The sequence below is a fragment of the Bos indicus x Bos taurus genome, chromosome 10, assembly GCF_003369695.1.
Source record: "Bos indicus x Bos taurus breed Angus x Brahman F1 hybrid chromosome 10, Bos_hybrid_MaternalHap_v2.0, whole genome shotgun sequence".
NCBI lineage: Eukaryota > Metazoa > Chordata > Mammalia > Artiodactyla > Bovidae > Bos > Bos indicus x Bos taurus.
The window spans coordinates 28,086,526-28,111,369 of record NC_040085.1 but is presented as its reverse complement, the minus strand read 5'-3'; the positions used below and the strand labels follow the sequence as shown (position 1 = coordinate 28,111,369).

The following is a 24,844-nucleotide window of genomic DNA, read 5'->3' as shown; positions in this document are numbered from 1 at the left end:
TGATAGATATGTCTCTGTGTATGTTATGTTTATTTTTTTTAATGGAAGAAAAAATAAAATGCTCAGTTAACCTACTGATATTTTGCAACAACTTGACTTTTACTCTTGAGGTCATGACCAAAGATAAAGCTAAGTGAAAGTGGGTGAAGCTGACCTATTGGGCTACTAAGCCATTTCCAGATTCAGACTTGTCCTTTTGCATTCACATCTAGAATAAAGCTCTCATAATCAGTAAGGACTTGATAGAATGAGGTTTAATGATAAAAATGACTCAATGACCATCAATAATGAAAAACAGAATCTTAGAACCCACCAAGATTTATTATCTAAACACCACCTCCATAACCCTCAGGTCCTCAATGTTTGTCTTCTCCTCCCCACATCCTTAAACATGTTTTTGAGGCCACCTGACTTGAGACAATAACTCTGGTATTGCTCAAGATGGATGAATTTAGCTGAAGAGGGGACCAAACTGAAACAATTCTTAAGACCCAAGTCAATGGTCTCTGGGCTAAAATAAAAAATTTATTGCTCGGAGCTAAAACCTGCCAGGATGGTCTTGCGTCTGCCTCTCCCCTTCAAGAACTGGAGAAAGCAGGCCAAAGCAACCCGTCTCAGGCTGAAGAGCCCTGCTTGCAACCCTGAAATCTCACCTTGCTATTTACTTGAGAGATATCCCTTTAACAGCCAACCAGTCCACTTGGTGCCTTTACCAAGTAGGAGGGGTATGTCTTATCAGCCCAGCTCCTGGGATTAATTGTTTTATCTCCTTTTCTGCCCTGTCTGCCTACAGAGTGCAGAGCTGTCAGTGTGGTCTGTCCCCTGGCTGCTCTGATCTCATTCCCTGACTCTTCTCTTTCCCTAGGAAACCAACTCATGGCTGCAGAGCAGTCCCTAAAGCGAGACTAGAGGCGAAGCCCGCCAGCAGCCCCCTCCCCTGCCATCCCGGCCTGGCCCAGATCACCCAGTTTCGAATGATGGTGCCTCTGGGACATTTCGCCAAAGGAGCCAGCCTGGACGATCTCATCGACAGCTGTGTTCAATCTTTTGGTAAGTTGGCGAACTGCCCACATGCATAAATGGGGCTCTTTTACTTTGTTCTTCCTTAAAAAGTGCTTTATAGAATAGCAACCTACATTGCATTTGGGGTTTAAAAATAGCTTTCGAGCCTTTGAAATGTTGGAGACAGTGTGGAGTGCCTATGGCACATGACTGTGTGGGTGTAATAGGTCGTGATGAGAGGTGCGATTTAAAGCGAGAAAAGTTACTGAGGAGAGTTTGTGTTTCCAATTTTCTCAGGATGGAGGTTTTTCTCGTGATGAAAAAATATCATAAAATGCAGTGATGCATCTGGCGCTTTTCTGTTCTTGTGTTCTTGGGGCACACAGAGACTAGCAAACGCTGTTACCAGACAGCAGTTTGGATCATTGGATGGCAAAGTCTGAATAATTCCCCTCACAATCTCGAGGGGTGATTGTGGTGGAGTAGGGCAGGACTGAGCAAGGCCAAACTGCCTGGCCTGGGAGATGGTGCCAAATGAGCGGCGTGATCGAAGACTGCGGATCTGTGAAAGGAGCAGCCAGACGTGTTGGCAGGGAGTGATCTAGATGCCGCACTCTGTCATCACCCAACACACCATGAGGGGCGAGCAGCTTAGCACAGCTGACAAGGGTTTTCGGCAAAGATGCCCTATTTAAAAAAAAAAAAAAATTGTGGGCGCGCTCTTTTGATTGTTATATGTGATATGGTGATGGAAAAGTACTAAACATTTGTTCCCCTCCCTGAAAAAGGAATGATGGAGAATTCATCGAGTTCTGTTGTCACTGGTACCCACTCTGCTCCTTTGGGACCTCTCTGTCTCCCACTGGGAAGCTGATGAGCTTGTGTGGCTCAGCTCAGAAGCCCCAGACCACCCACCCTGGCAGCTTCCAGGTGCCTTGGAAGACTTGATCAGATTCCAGGTGCTTGATAGGATCCCAGGTAGCATGACTGTGGGATTGTTAGAACTCAGAATGAGGGATTTATTCACTGGCTGGACCTGTGTTCCCTTGTGGCTCAGCTGGTAAAGAATCCACCTGCAATGCGGGACACCTGGGTTCGATCCCTGGGTTGGGAAGATCCCCTGGAGGAGGAAAAGGCTACCCCCTCCAGTATTCTGGCCTGGAGAATTCCATGGACTGTATAGTCCATTGGGTCACAAAGAGTCAGACATGACTCAGCGACTTTCATTGGATCTGTGTGGTGCTTGGTCAGACCTTATTTGTAGACTTAGGAAAACTGGACATTTTGGGGATTCTCCTTTAATCGGATTTAGCAAAGCATTGAATAGTCTCCATGATTCCAACATTGATTTAAAGTAGTGGTTCTCAAATTCCTGTGAAATCTTGTGGTGGTTTCTGTGGTAACCCAGATTGCTGGGCCCCACCCCCAGACTGGCTGTTCTCAAAGGTCCAAGGGGGGCCCAAAAATCTACTGTTCTGTCAGTTTCCCAGGTGATGCTGCTGCAGTTGATCCAAGAACCTCACTTCGAGAATCACTGCTTTTTTGTTTTAGATTTTTTAACTTGGAAAAGAATGAGCATTTTTTTTTTTTTTTACTAATTCAGCATTAAATTTTAATTGAATTGTTATTGATTTATACTTTAGTCTTTCAGCTAAGAATGAATTCAGGAACAAAATAAATGGTTTTCTATTTAACCTCTTTGGAAAATAACCATACAAGGAGATAAACTAGAAGCCAGGGGGATGGGGGGAAGCATGGCGGTGATGAGCCGTTGTTCATCAGGCACTTGACTTTCACCTGGTTCCCAGCTCATACGCTGCAAAGCTTCTCACACAGTCATGGTCGTCTTATTTATCGGTCTTTGGCAGGGCACTGTGACTATTTCATGAATAAGCATTTTGATCCTCTTTCCATTTCCCTGTTGAGGAAACAGGACCCAACAATCCTGCCATCTTTCTTCCTCCGGTGCCAGTCATGCAAGTTGCCCTCCGGGTTCAGGGCTGTTTTTCTAACCTTCAAATCGTCCAGCCATCAACCTGAAAAATACAGGAGGGATTCTGAACCCCTGCAGAATAAGCAAGCCTAACCCACTCCCCTCAATGAATGAATCCTAAGAGGGCTAAAGATACTTTATTTCCTGGATTATATTGACTGAAAAAATACCTTAAAATCCCAAAGGTATAAAAATCCCATTGAGTCTAATGGTCTTTTAACCATTATCATGAAGCATAGATAGTCCCTAATTAAGCCCCTAATTGCACCTGACTGGCTGTTCCATGAGGAGAATTACAGTGACCGAACCCCTCTTCAATTATTCAAGCTTAGAATTACTGAGAAATGCACTATTTAGTGGGGGAAACATGCAAAAGACAGGGCAGTGATAAGCTGAGGCATGCCGGAAGAATAAATTCGTTAAACCATGAAGACTTGGAGTAAGTTCACTCTGGGGTTGAGGACGCATATTGGGGAGAGCAGCCACTCTGTTCAAATCTCTGAGCAGGACTGTGAGAATGCTGCGGGAGGCAGCAAGGTGCCATCTCAAGGCAAGGCTTTGCACGTGATGTCCTGAAGGGCTTCCTGCCACAGAATTTACATGAAACAGACAGAAAAGAAAAGACACCCTATGTCTGGAGGGAATGGGAGCCAGCACTTTCATCTGTGATTTTGACTCTGGTTATCAGTTGAGTTGTCCAGTGGAGGAGGGGTGTGGAGCTGGAGGGGGTGGGGCTGGGGATTCAAGCACGACAGTGACAGGCAGCCAGCCGTGTCACTTCTGCCTTTGTGGGTCTCCTCGGAGATGATCAGAGAATAGTAATGAGCGAGGTTAATTTAAAAAAATTTTTTTGAGACATCTTACTGGTTATTTTCTCTGATTAGTGTAGAAGAGTTTTGCTTTAGAATAAAACAGCCTGGCTTAGTTTTTCTTCGTGAGTTTAAAAGTCTTCTCATTTGAATACCCATGAAAAGAGGGAAATAGCATTGTTGAAATGTGGGGAAACTTTTTTTTTTTTTTGTAATCTCTCCCTTTAGACTCAGGTTTCAGCCATTCCTCCCACCAACTTGGAAAAAAAGGTGGAGGGAAAAAAACTCTTTTGAACATAAAGACTGATTAGTTAATTTATTAGTTAATTTATTTTTTACTACTTTCTCAACCTCACCTTGGTGTTGCTGCTGCTGCTAAGTCACTTCAGTCGTGTCCGACTCTGTGCAACCCAATGGATGGCAGCCCACCAGTCTCCCCCATCCCTGGGATTCTCCAGGCAAGAATACTGGAGTGGGTAGCCATTTCCTTCTCCAGTGCATGAAAGTGAAAGTGAAGTTGCTCAGTCATGTCTGACTCTTAGCGACCCCATGGACTGCAGCCCACCAGGCTCCTCTGTCCATGGGATTTTCCAGGCAAGAGTACTGGCGTGGGGTGCCATTGCCTTCTCCGCACCTTGGTGTAGATGTTTTGAATTGGCTATAGCTTTGCAGTCCAATATGGTAGCCACTACCCACATGTGACTATGTAGACATTTTAATTAAAATTAAATCAAATGTAAAATTCAGTTCCTAAGCCTCAGCAGCCATATTTCAAATGCTCAAGAGTCATGAGTGGCACCTGCTACTGGACAGAGTAAATAGAAAATATTTCTTTCTTTGCAGAAAGTCTGTTCAATGGTGCCAGCCTGGGTGGACGGTTGACTCAAAGGGGAAAAGCAGTGTGGGATTTACATTCTTCTAGCAGCTCCAGCTACTAGACTCTAAGGCATCCTGGGCATTTGGCAGTCTATACAGATAGCTTCCCCTTTAGTATTATTAACCAATAATTACCTCCCACACTGTTCTCAGAGGAAGGACTTATTACAAGGCCTTTGAGGGTGGATGACCAGCACGTGCAAATTAAGGGTACTCTTGAAGGTACTAGTAAGCCTCCCAGTGTCACACACAAGGTTACAGATCTGTGATTAGAAATTCAGAGCCTTGAGTCATCGTGTGTTGCTTTCACCATGAAACAACCCACTCCCACCTTCTGTTTTAAGCAGAGGTCATGCTTTTACATCCTCACCATATTATTGCTGGTGAATCCACTCTTCCACTGAGCATAATGAGGCAGATCATCACAACCTGGTACGTTTATGTCAAATGTATGTGAATCACACCATCTGTTTCAGAACTAGGAAAGACCTGTGAGATCATCTGAGCTCTTCATAATGTTTTCACTTTGTAAGAGGGCTGCCAGCTTTGAGAGCCAAATGGAAGGTTTCAGCTATCCCAATTCTGCCCCGCTCTGAACGTAAGACAACTGTGACAGCATCAGAAAGAAAACTCCAGGCACGTCCCAGTAAGGGACCCTCAGCAAGCAGTCCTCCTGCTCCCCGGTGGGGCATGGGAGGAACCTCAGCGTCTTTGTCTTACATTGAGAGAGGAAACACAGTGGTATCTTATTTAGTGTGTGTGTGTGTGTGTGTGTTTGAAGGCTATATGTATTGATTTTCTTTTAAACTAAAAACAACTATGAAATAGGTCTGGTATTACTATCTCCATGGACAAACAAGAAAATAAATAAAACCTATGAGAATTAAAACAACTTCCTTCATGTCTCCCCTCCCAGAAGCCTCTTGCAACCTGAGCTGGGCCATGCTTGGGTTCTCCTCCTAGGGCAGGCCACCCCTTACTCAGGGGAGCCCTTCAGGCTACACAGAACACATCTGCTCTCTGCGCCCACAATCTGCAGGCTTGGTGTCCCCCGGATTAGAAATTAAATTCCATTCAATGCAGGAAATAGTTAGTGAGCCCTATCTGTATACCAGGTATCTGCCTGAAATTCTCTCTCAAATAAATTCTGAGTTAATTAAAATTAGTGTATGCATTGTGTCTCCCAAAGAAGAAAACCCCAAGACTGGTAGGTTTATTTCCCATACCACTAACAGGTACATTTCCTGCAGTTGGTTGTTAAAAGCATTTTATAGACCTCAGCTAATTAAAGATAAAGCACTACATCTGTTTTTAAAGTTAGAACCAAAAAAGCACACACACTCCTGTTGGGACTACAGTTCCCTCCATGGCAGAGGCAAGATTCAGGGTTCCTCTGCATTCTGCGGCTTTAGTCTATACCAAAGCCAGGTGTCCAGAGGCAACAGAGGCACAAGGCCAGAAGCCAAGGGCCATGACCCTGAAAGGCACTCAGACCCAAGAACCAGCAACTCCAAGGCACGAAACCAAGTGTAGGGTCAGGAAGGCTGGCCGTCATGAGCACAGGCCCTTTGTGAAGACCACAGCGGTACCAGGAGCCTCCTCAGTGGCAGTCCCATCTCTGGGAGTCATAGCTGCAAGATTTCACTGTAGAGGATGGTCCTAAGGCACCCATGTCCTGAAGCTTCTCGGCATTAGAGCAGCTCCCAGGTATGACCATTCTTAGCCCCCTGGAGTGAACTCGTATTGTGTGATGGGGATGCTGTGTACTCCAAGGAGCCTCTTTGCTGCATTTTGCCAGGCTGGCATGTCTGCCCTCTCCTGGGTGTGAGACACAGTGACTGCCAGGCCTGAGAAAGGAGGAGATGGGAAGTCCCCTCCACTCACATCTGTGCTCTGTTGTGCGATGGTGTTTAGAGCAGACCTCCATCTGCAGCAGAGAACAGAGGTGGTCCTTACAGTGTACACGCATAAGGTTGACAGTGTTCAGGAAGGCGGAGCATTTTAGTTCAGAAACTCCAGTCAGAGAAGTGAGATTACTGAGAGAAAATAAGAGACGGTAGACAGGAGACTGATGGTGGTTGGATACCTATTTAACTGCCTGTTCAGCAGGGCGCTGGACCCTTACCTGAACTGGTCTCATCCATGTTCACAACAACCCTGTGAGGTGGATATTATTTTTGCTTCTTTAATTAACAGACATTTGAAGCTCAGGAACGTTATTAACCTGTGGAAAGTGGCCTCCCTCATGAGTGGGAGAGCTACTGAGGTCTGGACTCTGGTCTCAGATTCCTATGCTCTCCACTCTACCGGAGGTTCTCCAACTTTAACAGGAATAGTCATCGTTGTGGGGTGTGTTCAGCATTCAGATGCCTGGGGGTCAACTCCAGGATTTTTCATTAAGCCTGCAGTCACTGTGGCTTTGAGGAGGTGACCCACAAACTGATTTTGAGAAATACCATCCTACAGCACACATACCTGCTTCTTGGACATATCAGAGCATTTTCTCAGGCTTTCCAAAGAAATGTGGAAAGCTTGCAGCATACAAATCCTCTGAAAAACGAGAGAGCAAATAGCTTTTCAGCCCTGTGAACCGTACAGTCCTGAGATGAAGCCAGCCTCCTGGGCATGTCTGAAGCAGTCCGTCCAGATCTAACAAGAGAAAGGCCCCTGCCCCTGAGCAGGTGTGTAACACTGTGCCCACTTCCGTCAGATTTACCTGCATTTCTATCCCTTCTCAGCTGTAGGAACTCTCTTGAAAACTCCCACCTGTCAGTCTTTTGGCCATGGAATAAACAGAAATGGGTGTCTGCCATTACTGTAGTTTGGTTCCTGGCCCGTGAAGGCAGCATTCCCAACCTGCATTTCCACCTGTAAGCCACACAGTTCACTGTGGTGCTGGAGGGCCTGTTCCCCACAGGTCAAGACTTGGAAGTAGTGGCTTGGCTGGGGGAGCTGGAGCAGTGCTGCTTTTCCAGCAGGCTTTTTAAGGCCCTCTGTTGACATGAAGGTTATTAAATTCATGATGGAAACACGTTAGGAAGTAATGTGAAAGCAAAAGCAGTGTGTTCAGGGGACTTCCCGATAGTCCAATGGTTAAGACTGTGCTTCCAATGTAGGGGGCTCGGGTTTGGATCCGGGGTCAGGGAACTAAGATGCTACATGCCACACAATATGGCCAAAAAAAAAAAAAAAGCAATATGTTATGTTCAGTTGTTGGCTGAACCAGCAGTGATGGACAGTGAGACCACCGGGGAAGGTCATCTGAAGTGCAGGCCTCATCTCTGGCCCAGCTCCTGAGGGTAGGACCTGCCTGTTTCTTCCTGGAGTGGTTACGGCTGCTGGACTTAGTGTCTTGGTCTGCAGATAGTTTGAGCTGCCAGCTGGATGTTGTTGTCCTAAAGTGGTTAGGAGGAAGACAGCAGGGAAAGAGCGAGAGTGGAAGCAGGTGAGCCTCACACAGTCTCTGCAGATACACGGGGCACCACACTCGATTGGATGCTGCCACAATCTTGAAAGCCTTACTCTGCAAGAGCAGGTTGTTACCTCTTCAGGAGTTTGACCAGCCAGTTGCTAAACACAACCATCAATAAAAATTAAATTATATAAACTTACAATTATATTAAAAATAAACCCTCAAAACTCATCATTTCCTAATATGTCATCACATTTTACTGTCATCCATTATCTTGAGATGATGCTCACTGTGTCTGTATGGTACGAATGCTGTATGCTGTATGTGTGCTGTGCTGTTACTCAGTCACGTCTGACTCTACAACCCACGTACTGTAGCCTGCCAGGCTCCTCAGTTCATGGAGTCCGCCAAGCAGGAATACTGGCGTGGGTAGCCGTTCCCTTCTCCAGGGGATCTTCCCAACCCAGGGATCAAACCCAGGTCTCTTGCGTTGCAGGCAGATTCTTTACTGTCTGAGCCATCAGGGAAGCCCATGAATGCTTTGTAGCAGTATGATATTCATGAATAGCACATACATGTCATACATGTATTAATACATATAGTGGGTAGACACGCCTGTGTCTCTTCCCAGCTCCATGGTCATGAAGTCATGCCAGGAGCTTGATGTTGCCTGCTTTGGGAGTATTTACACCAAGGAAATGGGCCAACACTACTAATCAGGGCTTCTTCTCAACCCACCCCTGAAGAGAACATTGTTAAACATTTACTAGCACTTTCCCCCAGCTACAGAAGATGCTTACATGGCAAAGGGCCAAGGTAGGAAGCTGAAAACTGGAAATCTTACTTTGTGTTACCTGGTTAGGAGAACTATTATTTGCCTTTGTTTTACTTCTTTCTTTCATCTAAGTATCTTATAAAACAACTCTCCATGTGTTCTTCAAAGAAAAGGAACAATATACCTTAGAGATAAAGAGTTATGTATCAGTGAAGTTGAGAAATTTTCTTAAAGAAGTGACAGTTCTGTGGTCACGAGAGAGGAAGGGGACTGGGGGTTGAGGTGCAGGGGGTCAGTTGTATGGTTCAGTTCAGTTCAGCTCAGTCCTGTCCAACTCTTTGCGACCTCATAAATCACAGCACGCCAGACCTCCCTGTCCATCACCAACTCCCGGAGTTTACCCGAACTCATGTCCATTGAGTTGGTGATGCCATCCAGCCATCTCATCCTCTGCCATCCCCTTCTCCTCCTGCCCCCAATCCCTCCCAGCATCAGGGTCTTTTCCAATGAGTTACTTTGCATGAGGTGGCCAAAGTATTGGAGTTTCAGCCTCAGCATCAGTCCTTCCAATGAACACCCAGGACTGATCTCCTTTAGGATGGACTGGTTGGATCTCCTTGCAGTCCCAGGGACTCTCAAGAGTCTTCTCCAACACCACAGTTCAAAAGCATCAATTCTTCGGTACTCAGCTTTCTTCACAGTCCAACTCTGACATCCATACGTGACCGCTGGAAAAACCATAGCCTTGACTAGAAGGACATTATGGTAACAGGCAGTAAATGGACTTCTGGGGGTGGTCACTGTGTAGTGTATACAAACACTGAATTACAGTGTGTATACCTGAAACCTATATAACATTAAAAAGGTGTCACAGTGGAACTTTAATACTGAGAGATTCTCATTCTAGAGTCAAAGTTATCACTCTGTGTTTTTGTTCTCAATTTGCCTCCTCTAAAAATTCTCTGTGATTAAATTTTCCCTTATTTCTGGTCAGCTAAACCTCAGTTCTGTGACTCTGTTCTTCATGTGTTTGTATATTATACACTGTCACTCTGTTTCTGATTCCATCTGTTTAATCATTTGCCTTCGTATCTCTCCATGTGGTAACAGGCACTATAGATACATAAAAGCAAGCTTTTGTTGAATGTGTTTTCATAAGTTTACTGCTTACTATATTTCTAATTTTGTGAACTGTTTATATCCTTGGCCTATTTATCATTTGCTTAATGATTTTCTTATTAGAGGTTTGCAAAAGCTTTTTATTTTATTTTATTTTGTAAGCCTGTTAACTGCTTGATGGGTATTTGTTACTGGCATTTGTTTTCCTCACTCCTTTCCATTTTTATGTTGGTTTTGGGGTATTAATGAAGTGAAATTTTACATTTTTATGTAAATTGTTGATGTTTTCTTTTATCTGTTATCTTTTCCTGTATTATTAACTCTAAACTTGAAAAAACAAAAAGTCCCTGTTCTAAAGATTTGGTGACTATTCCATTGTCGTTTTTGTTATTTGTTCATTTATTTGGCTGCTGTGGCCTTGGTTGCGGCGTGCGGGATCCTCCGTTTGTTGCGGCGTGCGGTCTCTCTGGATTGGCTGCTGTGGCCTTGGTTGCGGCGTGCGGGATCCTCCGTTTGTTGCGGCGTGCAGTCTCTCTGGATTGGCTGCTGTGGCCTTGGTTGCGGCGTTGCGGGATCCTCCTTTTGTTGCGGCGTGCGGTCTCTCTGGATGTGGCGCAAGGGCTTAGTAGTTGGGGCGCACGGGCTTAGTTGCTCTGCATCATGTGGGACCTTAGTTCCCCTCCTGGGGTTGAAAGCCTGTCCCCTGCCTTGCAAGCAGGTTCTTAACCACTGGACCACCAAGGAAGTCCCTCCATTGTCATTTTAACCAAAGTTTTATTAAATCCATTGTATGATGAGGGCTTTCTGGTGGGTCAGAGGGTAAAGTGTCTGCCTCCAATGAGGGAGACCCAGGTTCAATCTCTGGGTCGGGAAGATCCCCTGGAGAAGGAAATGGCAATCCGCTCCAGTATTCTTGCCTGGAGAATCCCATGGACGGAGGAGCCTGGTAGGCTACAGTCCACAGGGTTGCAAAGAGTTGGACACAACTGAGCGATTTCACTTCACTTCACTTTTTATGATATAATTTCATATTTCTCTGTTGTGGATGTTTGGTAAAAGTTTGTTGATGGTTTTCAGTGAAACAATAAGAAACTCTGAGTTTTGTTTTTGAGGTTGGCATTGGCTTTAAGTCCAGAGCACTTAGACTTGTCATTTTGTAACTCAGAGCCTCAGTTTCCCCTGTTGTCATATTCCTGAAACGATTTCTGAGACTGAAAATGCCATAATCAGGTTTCAATTATGATGTTGAATGTGAACTTGAAAGTCCTTTGGGAACTTGTATATTTTTAAAGAAAGTACTTCTGATTATTAGAAGAGTCCAGTATCCTTGGGGTGAGGAATTAGAAGGCCAACCAGATTTAAATCCATTTTTCTCTAAATTATTAATTAGACTGAATCTGTGTTGTACTTGCACAGGCACTTTTATTGTGGTAAAGTGTACATAACATAAAATTTGCCACTGTATAAGGTCTTGTATTTACAAAGATCTGACTAACTCAACTCACATACTTCCATTTTTCTAGCTTTTTTGAGAAATATACATACATCACTGTGTAAGGTTAAGGTGTACAGCATGATGGCTTGATTGATATATACTGTGAAATGATTACCACAGTAAGTTTAGCTAACATCTATTTTCTTGTATTTACAAAGATCTAATTGTAACTCAGTTCTCAGGTCTTACTTTTAAAATTTTAATAGCTTTTTAAATTGCATTCACTATAGAAAGCTTACAAAAAACAGACTTGCAAAAAGAAGAAAATTGCATTCACCCATTCTACCACCAAAAGCAAGATAAACACTATTGACACAGTTGGGTGTGTCTTCCTAGATTCTATTCTATGCATATTTATGTTCTGCAATCATATAACTTTTTCTGGTAGGTTGACTATAATTAACTCTTGGCTTTTCATAATCTACATTGTAAACAATTATCTTAAAATCAATATTTATAAAGAGGTGTACTAGCATACAGAGTTGCTACTCCATCCTAAAATTGATTTTAAAAAATAATTCTGGCATAATCTCTTCATGTATGAGACATAAAAGTGAAGGTTGCTTGGCAACTAAAATGATTCTAATGAGGAATTAAAGACATTGCAAGAAAAGAAGAGTAGTTACTCATTCCTTTTCAATGCTAAATGCTAATTAAGTTATGATAACTATGACTGATTATACTTATAATAAATGAAGGAAACAAATGCTCCCATTAACTTAAAAGTCTTGAGGTGAGTGAGCTTTTTTCCCTCTTATGAATAGGAAAAGTCAGATCGCTTTTGCTGAAGGGAAGCTTTCCTTTCAGAAACCAGGAAAAGTCTTTGGGCCTTGTTAACTTTCTGACTTTTAAGAAATAACAACTGGGAAAGATACCTAGTAGAAACTCAAAGATGCTACAATTTGGTACATCTGTGAATCTTCTGGGGAGTAGAAGAGATGGTTGGCAGTGGTGTGGGGGAGGCCATGTTGTCGGCTTTGGCTTTTCCAGAGAGTGGTCCAGGGCCCTAGGGAAACTGCTGAGGTTCTTATCAAAAGCCTTCAGGCAGAAGATGCTACCAGGATGGAGCTTCCACTGTAGAGACAACAGTGGTTAATTGACATGAACAAAGAGAATGGGGACCGGAGGCACTGCTCTTCAGGGGGAAGAGGAAGCAGAGATTGGCAGAGTGAAGGTGAGAGTGGAATAGCCAGAGCAGTAAGGCAGCCAGGGCTGAAATCACTTGGGAATTTCTTGGGTGAAGGAGCAAAGGTCACTATGTCTGGCTTCCCTGCACTGATGTCTCTTAACCTCTGTCCTCCAGGACTTGTTTTTGTAATCTTGTGAACAACCCCATTTTAAGGGGGGGTTCACGACATTTAAGAAGCCAGGAAATGTCCCAGCATTATGATTTATGAGTCTATCTTGTTAGAACGTAGTTACAGCCTGCAGAGCATCCTTAAATCTGATGAGCAGTTAATTATTTTGGTTAATTCCTCATTCACTTATTTAATGCCAGATGCATAGAGATGTTTTCATGCTTCCTTCCCTCATTCTCCCTAGCTCACTAGCATCCTGGGCTCCATATTTACCCCATCCAAATCTGCTTTGGTGGATTCCTCATTGACCCCCACTCCTCGGTGTCAGGCCACAGTGAGTCACTCTAGCTTCTAATTGTTGCTTCCCAGAAGAGAGCTGTAGCTCCCACATTCCTGGCTGCTGGACTTTGTCCTCTGCTATTGCCAAGGATGAGCCAAGTGCTTGGTGACTGGAGTTCACCTGACTGGTACTGCTTTAAATAAACCTGGAAGGACCCCCTCCCTGCAATTACTGTGCCCATGACTCCCCCAGCCTCTCTGTCCCCATGATCCAGAGTCGTTACCTGGCCAGCAAGCACCAAGTCTGCCTGAGATAGACTTAGCTTCAGTGAACTGAGAAAGTGTACCCTGAAACTTGTAAGAAAGACAGAGGAGGATTCTCTGGACTAAAAGAGATTTAAGGATATGTCAACCATCATAATCTGTGAACCATTTTTCTAAATATATACACACATATATTCATAATTATTTTATAATTATATGTACTTGTAAATTTATATGCTAGTGACTGGATGTTTGATGATAGTAAGTAATTACTATTGATTTTATTTTAGGCAGGTTGATTCATTGTTGTTTTTTTTTCTTAGAAGTTCTTTTTTAAAATACATACTGAAATAGTTACTAATGACATATCGTGTTTGGGATTTGCTTTTGAAAAACACGAGAGGGAGACGTGAGTCGGGGTATAGAGTCGGGGCCATGTACTGATCGTTGAAGCTGGGTAAGTCCATAGAGGTCCCTTACGTTGTTTTTGCCTACTGTGATATATGCCTATAATTTTCCATATTGACATCTTAAAGAGAAAAGTATTCTCAGAGCTAAGAAAAACAGATGATTAAGTTCCAGAAAATTCAAAGGAATCTAGTCTAATTTCTTGGGTGATGAATTAGAGTGCTATGTCTGTCTTAAAGAAGGAAAAGAAGAGAGTCCAGAATAAGATACTTTGGTTACACAGGCTTCCCTGGTGGCTCAGAGTAAAGAATCCACCTGCCAGTATAGGAGACATGGGTTCTATCACTGGGTTGGAAAGATTCCCTGGAGAAGGAAATGGCAACCCACTCAACTATTACTGCCTGGGAAATCCCATGGACAGAGGAGCCTGGTGGGCTACAGTTCATGGGATCCCAAAGAGTCAGACACAACTTTGTGACTAAACAACAACAATTTTGGTTACATAGCACTGAAATACTTATTCATGTCCTGCACGTGATGTCCTACACTCAGCCCATTCCCTGTTCAACACTGAGATGCTGATTTCCTAGTATCCAGAAAGACCAAAAACAGAACTGCAAACTTTAATCTTCAATCGTACTGTCAGAGGCAGGACTTGGACTTAAGTGACTGAGAGAATGTATTATTTTCCTCCCCACCCCACAGCACCCCACCACACACACACACACACACACACACACCCAGCTTTAATCACGGGAATGCCATGGTCATGGTAGAACTTGATCCCAAGAAGGCAGTGAACAGATTACAGAAGAGGCCACGTGAGGCCACACTACATCGTGGTCTTTGGAATCCATTCCTAACTCTTCTATTTACCAATTGTGGGCCTTAGGCAACTTATTTTACTGCAGTTTTCTCATCTGCAAAACAGATAATAATGGTGAAGGCTTTTAAAGGTCATTTTTGTTTAGGTGAAGATCAAATGTCTTAGCTTGGTTTTCTCAAAAGCAGATCCTGAGACAAGAGTTTGAATACAAATAGTTTACTTCAAAGATAATTCCAGGAAAAAACTGGGAAGGCAGTTTATGAAGGGTGCATTGTCAAGTGGGTTATTACTCTGGAGTCAGGGTAGGAGGTTTCAGAACTATCTTACTTAAGGCAAAGGAACAGGGGTACTTACATGGTTAAGCACTGCTTCTAAGGGATGTTAGTTCTCCACCATGTCTGGGCTGCCTTGCACACAGGTGAGGATGGAAGGGGCCTCCCAAGGAAGCCCTCAGGCAGGTGGAAGTTGGGTGGGCATATACTATAATGGGAAGGCCTAAGAGTATATGGGTGAGGCTCTGATGGCTCTGCTGCAGTCAAAACTAAATGCTCAGTAAATGTTGGATGGGCAAATACAGGCTGCGTATAGATCCAGATAGATTCAGAGCTGGTTAGTAATTAAAATCGAAGTGTGTACATACAAACATGGTTATGGACGGATGTCATTCTGCAGATCTAAACACTTATGAGCGGCTCTGGACATTTCATCAACTTTAAACACAATCAGTGGTTTTGTTAGACACACTGATGGAAATACTATGGATTAGATGGATTTATGGATTAAATAAAAAGCAAAGTTCAGGAAGATCAATAAGGAAGAACAAAGAATTTGGACGACACTTCAGTAAGAATAAATGTCTTGCACTTACATTTAGTAATATTGCTTTGTATATATTCTGGATGGAAAAAAACAGATTGTCATCTTATGAAAAATATCAAAGGATTTTAGTAGATTATTAATTCAGTATGAGCCAGTAATGCCATGTGACTTCTCAAAAAGTTAACATAATCTGAAATTGCATTAATAGAAATAGACTTTTCTGGTTAAGGGACTAATACCCTGATTGAATTATGAGTTCTAGTCCTAATGCTCACACATAGGAACATTTTTGCCCTTAGCAAGTTTCTTAACATTTCTGAGACTCAGTTTCTATTAACATGAAATTTAATACATAACCTCTGTTTTGTTGTGAAGTGCATATCTTAAGTAGAAAGAAATCATTTATGTAAAATATTATCAGAAACTGTTAGTAGACAGGGCCCCCCTGGTGGCTCAGATGGTAAATAATGTGCCCACAATGCACGAGACCTGGGTTCGATCCCTGGGTTGGGAAGATCCCCTGGGGAAGGGAATCTTCAGTACTCTTGCCTGGAGAATTCCATGGACAGAGGAGCTGGGTGGTCTACAGCCCACGGAGTTGGAAAGAGTCCAACATGACTGAGCAATTAACACTGTTGTTATAGTAGATAATCAAAAATAGTAGATAAGCAAAATGTTGGGGTTAGGGTTTAGGGTTAGTTTATAGACTCGAATGTTAGTGTGCATCTTCCTAGATTAATAATGCAGACTATCAAAGGATCCATAATCGCATCATGGAGATACAAGATGGAGATATCTGGTCAAAATGGCTGGGTCAGAAAAACTTACAGATGTTGTCATAGTAGACACATCCAAGTATGAACATGTAAGTGTGAACCTAGCAGGCAGGGCTATAATTTTACATTGTACATGAATATGAGCTATATTAATAGGTATTTAGTCAATAAGACCCAAAAAAGTGATTTTCTCATTTTTTTCAAAATATTAGGGCAGTGATAAATCCAATATGAACTCTTATGGAATTTATTGAAGGAATACAGGTATTTGATGTAACTGAAGAACAGGAGTAGAGGATACCTGTAGGCCTTGGAAACCTCTAGAATTAGGGACTAGAACACTATCATGAGATACCAGAATGTATTTTCTGTCTCTTTCTTCTTTCTCTGACTTGCTTCTCTGCTTATCAGCTTATCATTTTCTTTCACTGAAGATTTGTTTCCTCCCAAGTCAGGGAATGTGGCACTTAACAAATCCTGTATCTTTAACCATTAGAGATTTAATATTTTTTTCCTCAAGTTCAGTGAAAAAATTGTCAGTGAAGAACTTTAGTTTGTTCAAATTGGGGTAGATGGCTACTACCTAAACCAATCAATTATGGCCACAGGGGTGGAGTAATTTAAGAGTAGAACATGATTGAATTTGAGGAAGAAATTTTTGCTACATGTTTCCTGATGTTCTGGGCACATTAAAACAGTATCTGTCTATTACAGCAAGATCTGGCCAAACAGTATAGAGTGTAGGGTATTATTAAATTTAGGTTTAGTCTCTGGGTTTTAAGATAAGAATGGAAGGCTAGAAAGAGTACAGAGAATATAAATAGTTAATGAATGATATAGAAATAAATTCTATGGGGATATAAGATGACAGCAGCTGAAAAGAAAACAAATTACTGTTTTTTCTTCTTCTTGATCTTAACAGTGTTAAGCATGTGTTTGTCTTGATGATGTTATGCTTAGAAGAGGTAGTATGAGTTGTTTACCTCCAGGAGAACAGATACAGAGTCAATGAACCAAAATTACACCAAAGAGCTGCAGCTTCCCATTTATAGAAGTATTAAATATCAAAACAGTTCTGGCTCTAATGGATTATTGAGTATTAGAAGTATTTTTCTGCTGTGAACAACTATAAAACTGGATATAACATGTGAAACAACTGTTTTTAGGTATTAGAAAACAGGACAGACTTGTGATTATGGATAAAATGGAAAGATATGCAGAAACCTCGAAACTCATCTTGACATTCTCCTGGAAGCACTTTTAAAATTATTACACAGAAGACTGGAACTCAGCGTCTTGCCTGGCAGAGGAAGTAGAGTTTATGTTCAGGGCTTCTGGGGTGGTTGAAATTTATGGAGTAGGGTACTGGAAAAAAGGGATCTCCTTTAGACTTTTGCAAAATATTAAATTGTGTACAAATGTGGTAAGACTCCATACTACCAAATAGTTACTGGGGTTCTGTAAGTCAAAGGAGGTCTTATAGTCTGTGAAATATTGCAGTTTGGAACCAGCCAGAAAGTAGGAGATAACACCTGAGGCATTCAATTGAGACATGAAAAAGATCACACCACCAGAGGAGGAGTCCTAGAGCCCTGGGATAGGTGCTACTCGTGAGCCACCCTAACAAAGCCTAAATCCAAGCCTTGACAGGGTCAGTTTTAAAGCCCCAGTAAATTAAATGTGGCTATAAATTAACATGATACAGATTCTCAACACTGTATCCACAGTGCCCAGCATATAATATAAAATTACAGGAAAATTTAAAAAGCAGGGAAATGTGAACCATAACCAAAAGAAAAAAAAGGGTTAATAGAACTAGACTCAGAATTGATGCAAATGTTGAAATTAATAAGTAGGGAATTTAAAATAGCTGTTATAAATATGTTGAAGGATTTAAAGTAAGGTAAACAGGAGAGTAAGTCGATAGATAAATGGAAACAGTGAAATCAGAAGACTGACAGCATTAGGTGTTGGTGAGCATGTGGAGCATCTAGAAGCCTTAAACATTATGAATGAGATTATAAAGTGATATAATCGCTTTGGAGAACTGTTTAGCCATTTCTAATAAATATACACCTACCCTTTGACCCTTCAATTCCACCCCTAGGCATTCATGCAAGAGAAAGGAAAAGTATAAGTCATATCATGGACTTATACAAGATATGATATGACTTATACAAGAATGTCCATAATATTAGGTTGATGAAAAAGTAATTGCGGTTTCAGACTGTGAATTTTAAATCGTTATATTAATTGCTTTTTCCATGAAAATCCAAAATTGGAAACAACCCAGATATCACGCAACATCAGAAACAATATGCCATGTATTCTGTTGTATCAATAAGAAGGATTGAACCACGGAAAGAGTCAGCACTGGTTAATTGCAAAAATGTTTTGCTTTGTGAACGAAACATTGCACACAAAAATAAATACTGTATGATTCCAATATATGAAGTTCTAAAATACGTAAAACTAACTTATGATTTAAAGAAAAAAAGAAAAATGGTTTTATGGTTGGGTGAGTAGGAGGAACTGACCAGGAAAATAAGGGAACTTACTGGGTCATAGAAATATGCTAACTTTTGAGAGGGGTTTGGGTTATAAGGATGTAAGTATTTGTCAGAAGACATCAAACTATATGTTAAAACATATGCCTTTCACTGTACCTTAATAAGATAGAAAAAGTTATTAAAAAACAAACACGCAAACTGGCTAGCATAAAAAGTTCCTTCTGTAAGGACTTCAAGTGAGAGGAAATGTTTTCACAACCCAATCCCATGTGGTAGAGCTTGCTAGAAGGCAAAGCCAAGACTTTTCAGTGCCTACCAGATAGCAATGACTAACTTCTCTTTCACCTCGGGTTTAATTCTTTGGGTTCCTCTGTGATTGTGTGTTGATCAAATAAGTGAGGGCCAAGATCTGAGGAACGAAATGTCTAGTGACTCAGAAACCAGAGCCCCTCCTGCCCCCCGCCCTTCTGATGAATACTGGCAGGGTTGGGGAGATAAATAAAACTCTACCAAGAACATCCTTGTTTAATCAGGTGATCTGGTGCTAGTGAAATGCTCTATGAAGCACCACGAGAACCAAAGAGGTGAAATAGCAAACTCCTTGAAAGTTAATTCATGAAACAATGCTGGTGCAGAAGAGAGGTTCATTGAAACTGACCAAGAACCCACACATTTCATTTTAATCATACTTTTGAGTCTGTTCCAGTTGTTTTACTGGAGTGGCTGAAATAGTATAAAATGACTGGTGTTCAATTCCTCATGGGTCCTCTCTCTGGCAGAAATATTATGAGTGGTAAAAGGCCCAAGAATTGGATGGTGGAAAAGGAAGAAAAAAAACATGTTTTCCTACTGTGGATAAAATGCCCCTGACTCAACACCAAAGAGCAGGGTCATCCCGACACTGATGCCCGAAAAGTGACAGACCCTAGTGGACACTTGCCAGGGTTCCAGGGCGGAGGGGAGAGAGAAGATGTCCCAGATAGGCAAAGACCCTTAATCAACAAAGCCTGTGAAGAGCCTGGGAGAATGGACATCTTTATGTTGGAGTATGTGCAGGGCCCTGCTCTCTGGCTTCAGAGATAAAATATCCCCTTAGAGTATGGTTGTGCAAGCCCAAGGAAGAGAGGGGTTTGCTAAACAGTAGGAACTCCCTTGGGTCAGAACAGTTTTGTGGTCCTCTGGTTTACCCCAGATTGATTTCTTTCATTAAAAAATATATATCTATTTATTTGGCCGTGGCGAGTCTTAGTTCTGTCACATGGGATCTTTGGTCTTTTTGCACCATGTGGAATCTTTAGTGGAATCCCACATGTGGCATGTTCCTTCACTAAGGATGAAATCCAGGTCCCCAGCATTGGGAGCGCAGAGTCTTAACCACTGATTCACCAGGGAAGTCCCCCAGATTGATTTCTGATCTGCTCTGATTGTGCTTTATGAATTAGAACTAACTAGTCCTCACTGAGGAGTCTGTAAATGTTGGCACCAGATCATCTATTTGTTAAGAACTTCCCATGTGTAGCCCTGATAACACCTGGAAGACCTCACCATGACTGCTGAAATTGGAAATGTTTTCAAGGGTTATTTAGTAGCTTGCAGACCTGCCCCTTCCTTAGCAAGGAATAAACTAAGTGGTCTAAAGCAATCTAAGCAAACTTGAGCGACCATCATACTTTTGGAGAGATTTTTTAAAATACAAATTCTATGTCCATCCCTGAATATTTTGATGGAACAGATAAGAGATAAGACCTTGGGATTTATTTTGAGGGAGGTAGTTTGGTTTATTTTTTTGTTTTGTCTTATTTTTAAGCTATTTTCACTTGAAATGTGAGTCAGATTTAATATATTCACTTGCTTCTGGATAAGTCTGAACATACTCATCCTAGGATAGAAAACCTTTGATTTTGTTTTTTTTTTTTTTTTTTTGCCCTGAAACTCTTTGTTAACATTAAGGCCACCTCACTAGAAAAACAAGACAAAGTCACCCACTAAAGCTGAAAATTTGACCTGGTGTGGATTTTTTTCATTATGTTATCCTCTCTCAGAATGACAAATTATTATGCAAATACGAGTGAAGGAAAATTGAAGTCTTCAATACCTTAACACAGATCTTTCCTATGGTTTCCACAGGTGACCAGGTGTGTGGAAAGGTGGGAGGTAAAGGGGAAATACACACCAAGTGAGGAAAGCCTTAAAGTGCTTCCTGCTTATCCGTCTGCTCTAGACTTATCCAGAATGGCTATGGGATCATAATTTTACCTCACTCACGAGCACGAATCAGGGGCACAGTTGCCAGCTGGTGCCTAGGAGGGAACAAAGATGAAATAATGATATTGACCCTGCTGTGACCAAACTCTTAATCAAGCATCTGAAGCCAAAGCCTTGCCAACTTTCAGTCCCATCTTTGCTGATGTCTTGTACATTTTGGGGCCTGAATTTGTTTGAAAGTGGATGAGCCAGCATCCCTGTGACAGATCTGGGAAGCCCTAGAGTCATGGCTCTCTTGTAATCATAGATGGCCTTCCATATGGTTCCTTGGCTTCTAAAGTAGTCTGGGAAGGTTGATGACAAGGAAGGAAATTGAGAGTTAAGATGCTCATGCTGGCTAAGTGTGGGAGGAAAGTTAACTTCAAGTAACTGAGCTTCCTGAATTACAGCAAAATTAGGCAAAACCAGCCTTTATTTCATGCTCTGATATGACCTCACTGTAGCAGCAAGCATACATACATGCCCACATACACACTCACACACTGTCTAGCATTCCCTTGGTAGCAATGCAATTAGGGAAAAGATGCAAGAAGAAACTAAGGTTCTAGGCTCTTTAGAAATGATTCACCTTGAAACGAGCCTTTAAGGCTCAGGTTGTAAGACACGACCACCTGCAGTTTTAAAAGATTACTGGGTGAGAGGTTGCCGCCTTCTTCTTTGTGTGGATAGACCATCTGATTTTGCAGAATTTTAAAGATCAGAGTAAGGGCCCCTCCCCAGTTTGGTATATTAGGTCCCCAACACTTTGACCCTGACCCATGTTTCCATACCTCCTATCTACAGGTGCTTTCTGATTCAACCCAACTGGCTTCACAATCCTTTCCTGGATATACCTTCAACTCTCTCATCTCCAAGAGCAGAAACCATTTCTTCCCTCACCCAGAATGTCTTTACCTCCATCTTAGTTTGTCAAGGTTTGACCCCCTCCTTCAAGACCCACCTCACATGCCACCTCTCCATGAAAGTTAAGTCATTTCTTCTAGTCAGATCTAGCCTTCCCCTTCCCCCACACTGCCTTAATGTTTTGTTCATACATCCCTCCAGGCCCTTGTGTTTTGTACCATGTTATAGCTGGAAGCTTCTGGACGGTTGCTAGAATAGGACCTTGGTTATCTGCACCCGCCTCAATACCAGGCACAATTCTCTTAGAACAAAGATCCTGGACTTGTGATGAGAACATCTGAGCTTGGAGCACCAGCCCTGTCACTGCTGGTGATGTTATCCATGGGCCAGTTGTTCATCCAAGGTGATATTCAAAATGCTTACTCACTGGTACAGCACAGGCCCATCTGTCCGCATAGATACCACTGAGACAGACTGAGCATCAGCCCTGTCTTTGCGCCTTTCTCATCTGCCAAGTGGCTATGTCCCTACCACGTCAGTGGATGTGATGGTCAGACGTGACCGAGCATGTGGAAGAATTGTGTGATGGGAAGTGCTGTGTTCAGGTATATTTGGCGGTTTGATGGCGTTTTCAGGGCCATATGGGTTTGGTGACCCTGCCCTTGGCATTCCCTCCTGCTCTGCTCTGCTCTGCTCAGAGCAGGCCTCAGAGCTGACCACAAGCTGCTGATTAGACACAAGCCAAAGAAACCTTGGCATCAGCCTGTTAGATCTCACAGACACTTAGGATATCAGCTTCTTCAGGCATCTTACTTTGCCATTTCACTCCCGAAAATGTCAATTTTTCAGTGGATGATTTGGGAATTCTTTTCAAGATTGCAAGCCCAGGAAGCCTTTTTAAACTGTAGTCTAAGCTTTTCTCACTCGAGGAAGCTTGTTCTGTTGAACAGTGACTTTAAAGTTCAGAACCCGTAAAGATACCTGGGAATCTCTTGATTGTCACCAAGTCAAGGGGTTGCTGTGTTTAGATCTGTAAATGGAGTTAAGTGCCAGTGGCATTAACACAGGTTGAACGAAGAGCCTGAATCTTAGGTCCTGCTTTGTCCTTATAGTTCCTTGATTTCTTTTGACCCTTTCTTCTAAAAACTGTGGTCATTCCCTTACCATCACCTCCCTGCATTCTCTCACGTCTCCAGGACACAAACCCTCACTACATCTTTCTTCCAAAGACATTTAACTCTTTCTGTAAGTGCACAGCTACTGTTCGTGTTTATCATTGGCTACTACTAGTCAACATCTGTTCTTACACAGAGCGGTGCTCCCTTATCCAAGACTTTGCTTTTTGAAGTTTCAGTTACCCACAGTCAACCACAGTCTGAAAATATTAAATGGAAAATTCCAGAAATAAGCAATTTGTAGGTTTTATTTTCTTATTTTTATGTGATATTTTTAATATGTGCTTTTTAATTTTTTATTTACATACAGTTGATTTACAATATCTTTTTAGTTTCAGATATACAGCACAGTGAGTTATTTATATATCTACTTACATATGTATATATATATATTCTTTGTCACATTCTTTTCCCTTATAGGTTATTACAAAACACTGAATACAGTTCCCTGTGCTATACAGTAAATTCTTGTTGTTTATCTATTTTATGTATGGTGGTATGTATCTGTTAATCCCAAATTCCTAATTTATCCCTCCTCCTGTTTCACCTTTGGTAACCATAAATTTGTTTTCTATCTGTGAGACTATTTCTGTTTTATAAGTAAGTTCATTTTATATCTATTTTTTAGGTTTCATATATAAGTGATATCATAGGATATTTGTCTGACTTAATTTCATTTAGTATGATAATCTCAAGGTTTATTTATGTTGTTGGAGATGATGTTACTTCATTCTTTTTATGGCCAAGCAATATTCCATTGTGTGTGTGTGTGTGTGTGTGTGTGTGTGTACACACTACGTCTTCTTTATCCATTCATCCATCAGTGAACATCTAGGTTGCTTGCATGTGCTGGCTGTTGTAAATAGTGCTGTGAACACTGAGGTGCATGTATCTTTTCAAATTAGAGCTTTCTCCAGATATATGCCCACGAGTGGGATTGCAGGATCATGTGGTAACTCTATTTTTAGTTTTTTAATTGCATGCCATTCTGAGTATGGTAATGAAATCTCACACTTTGTCCTGCTTTGTCCTGCCCGGGACATGAATCATCCAGCAGATCCACACTGTAGACTCTACCCAGTTGTTGGAATAGGAAAAAGCATACATGGTGTATTTAGGGTTTTGTACTATCTTTGCTTGCAGGCATCCACTGGGGGGTGTTGGGACATGTCTCCCGTAGATGTAGGTAAGACTACTGCCCTGTGATTTGGGTGAGAGAAAGGGCCCAGTTCTAGGCACAGCAGGAGACTGGAGACTGCAGGGAACTGACAGGAAGTCAAGAAACCCTTGTCCTTATCCTCAGAGGATCCTCATTTAGAAGGCAGTGCAGGTCTGCCAGAGACTACAGCCCTGGACTCAGAACACAGGGCTGAGTCCTATATTTATATTGATATAATATTATATTTTATATTATAAATATAATAGTACCATTGTATTACTGGAGAAAGTAACCAGAACAGTCATTTGTAGCCCCTTCCTGCCACTTCCTAACTGTGAGACCACCGATGGGTTATTTTTACCTTCCTTGAGTCTTTTTCTTTCACGTGTGAAGCAGAGCAGCGTGAGTGTGGTGAAAATTAGAATGCTTGTGTCACGACTGTTTTGTGCATGTCTCAGCCTGTCAGTTACCAGTGTTGTGGTTGGACCAGCCTTTGTGGTTCTTATGATGATTACAAGATACCGTTCAGTAATAGCCATCAGGAAACTTTGAAAAAATAAAAGTTTATTGCTTACAAGACCTGGAAATTACACAGCATACCAGAGGCAGTCCACACAGCAAGGTCGGGGGAGGGAGAGAGGAGGGGAAGAGGGAGGGAAGGAAGGAAAGAAAAAGAGGAGCAAGAGAAAGGGCACAAAGGCCAGGGGTTCTGCATTTATTGGGGCTGAGGGTGGGGGCAGA

At 42.1% G+C, this 24,844-nt stretch overlaps 1 protein-coding gene across 2 annotated transcripts in view; it reads left to right on the top strand.

The window, feature by feature from the left end:
• RASGRP1 (RAS guanyl releasing protein 1) overlaps nt 1-24,844 on the top strand; it is an 81,015-nt gene that overhangs the window by 3,501 nt on the left and 52,670 nt on the right. For both annotated transcript variants that reach the window (XM_027553494.1, XM_027553495.1), the window contains exon 2: nt 866-1,050. In XM_027553494.1, the coding sequence (XP_027409295.1) occupies nt 866-1,050 (185 nt within the window). The remainder of the gene's footprint in view (nt 1-865; nt 1,051-24,844) is intronic.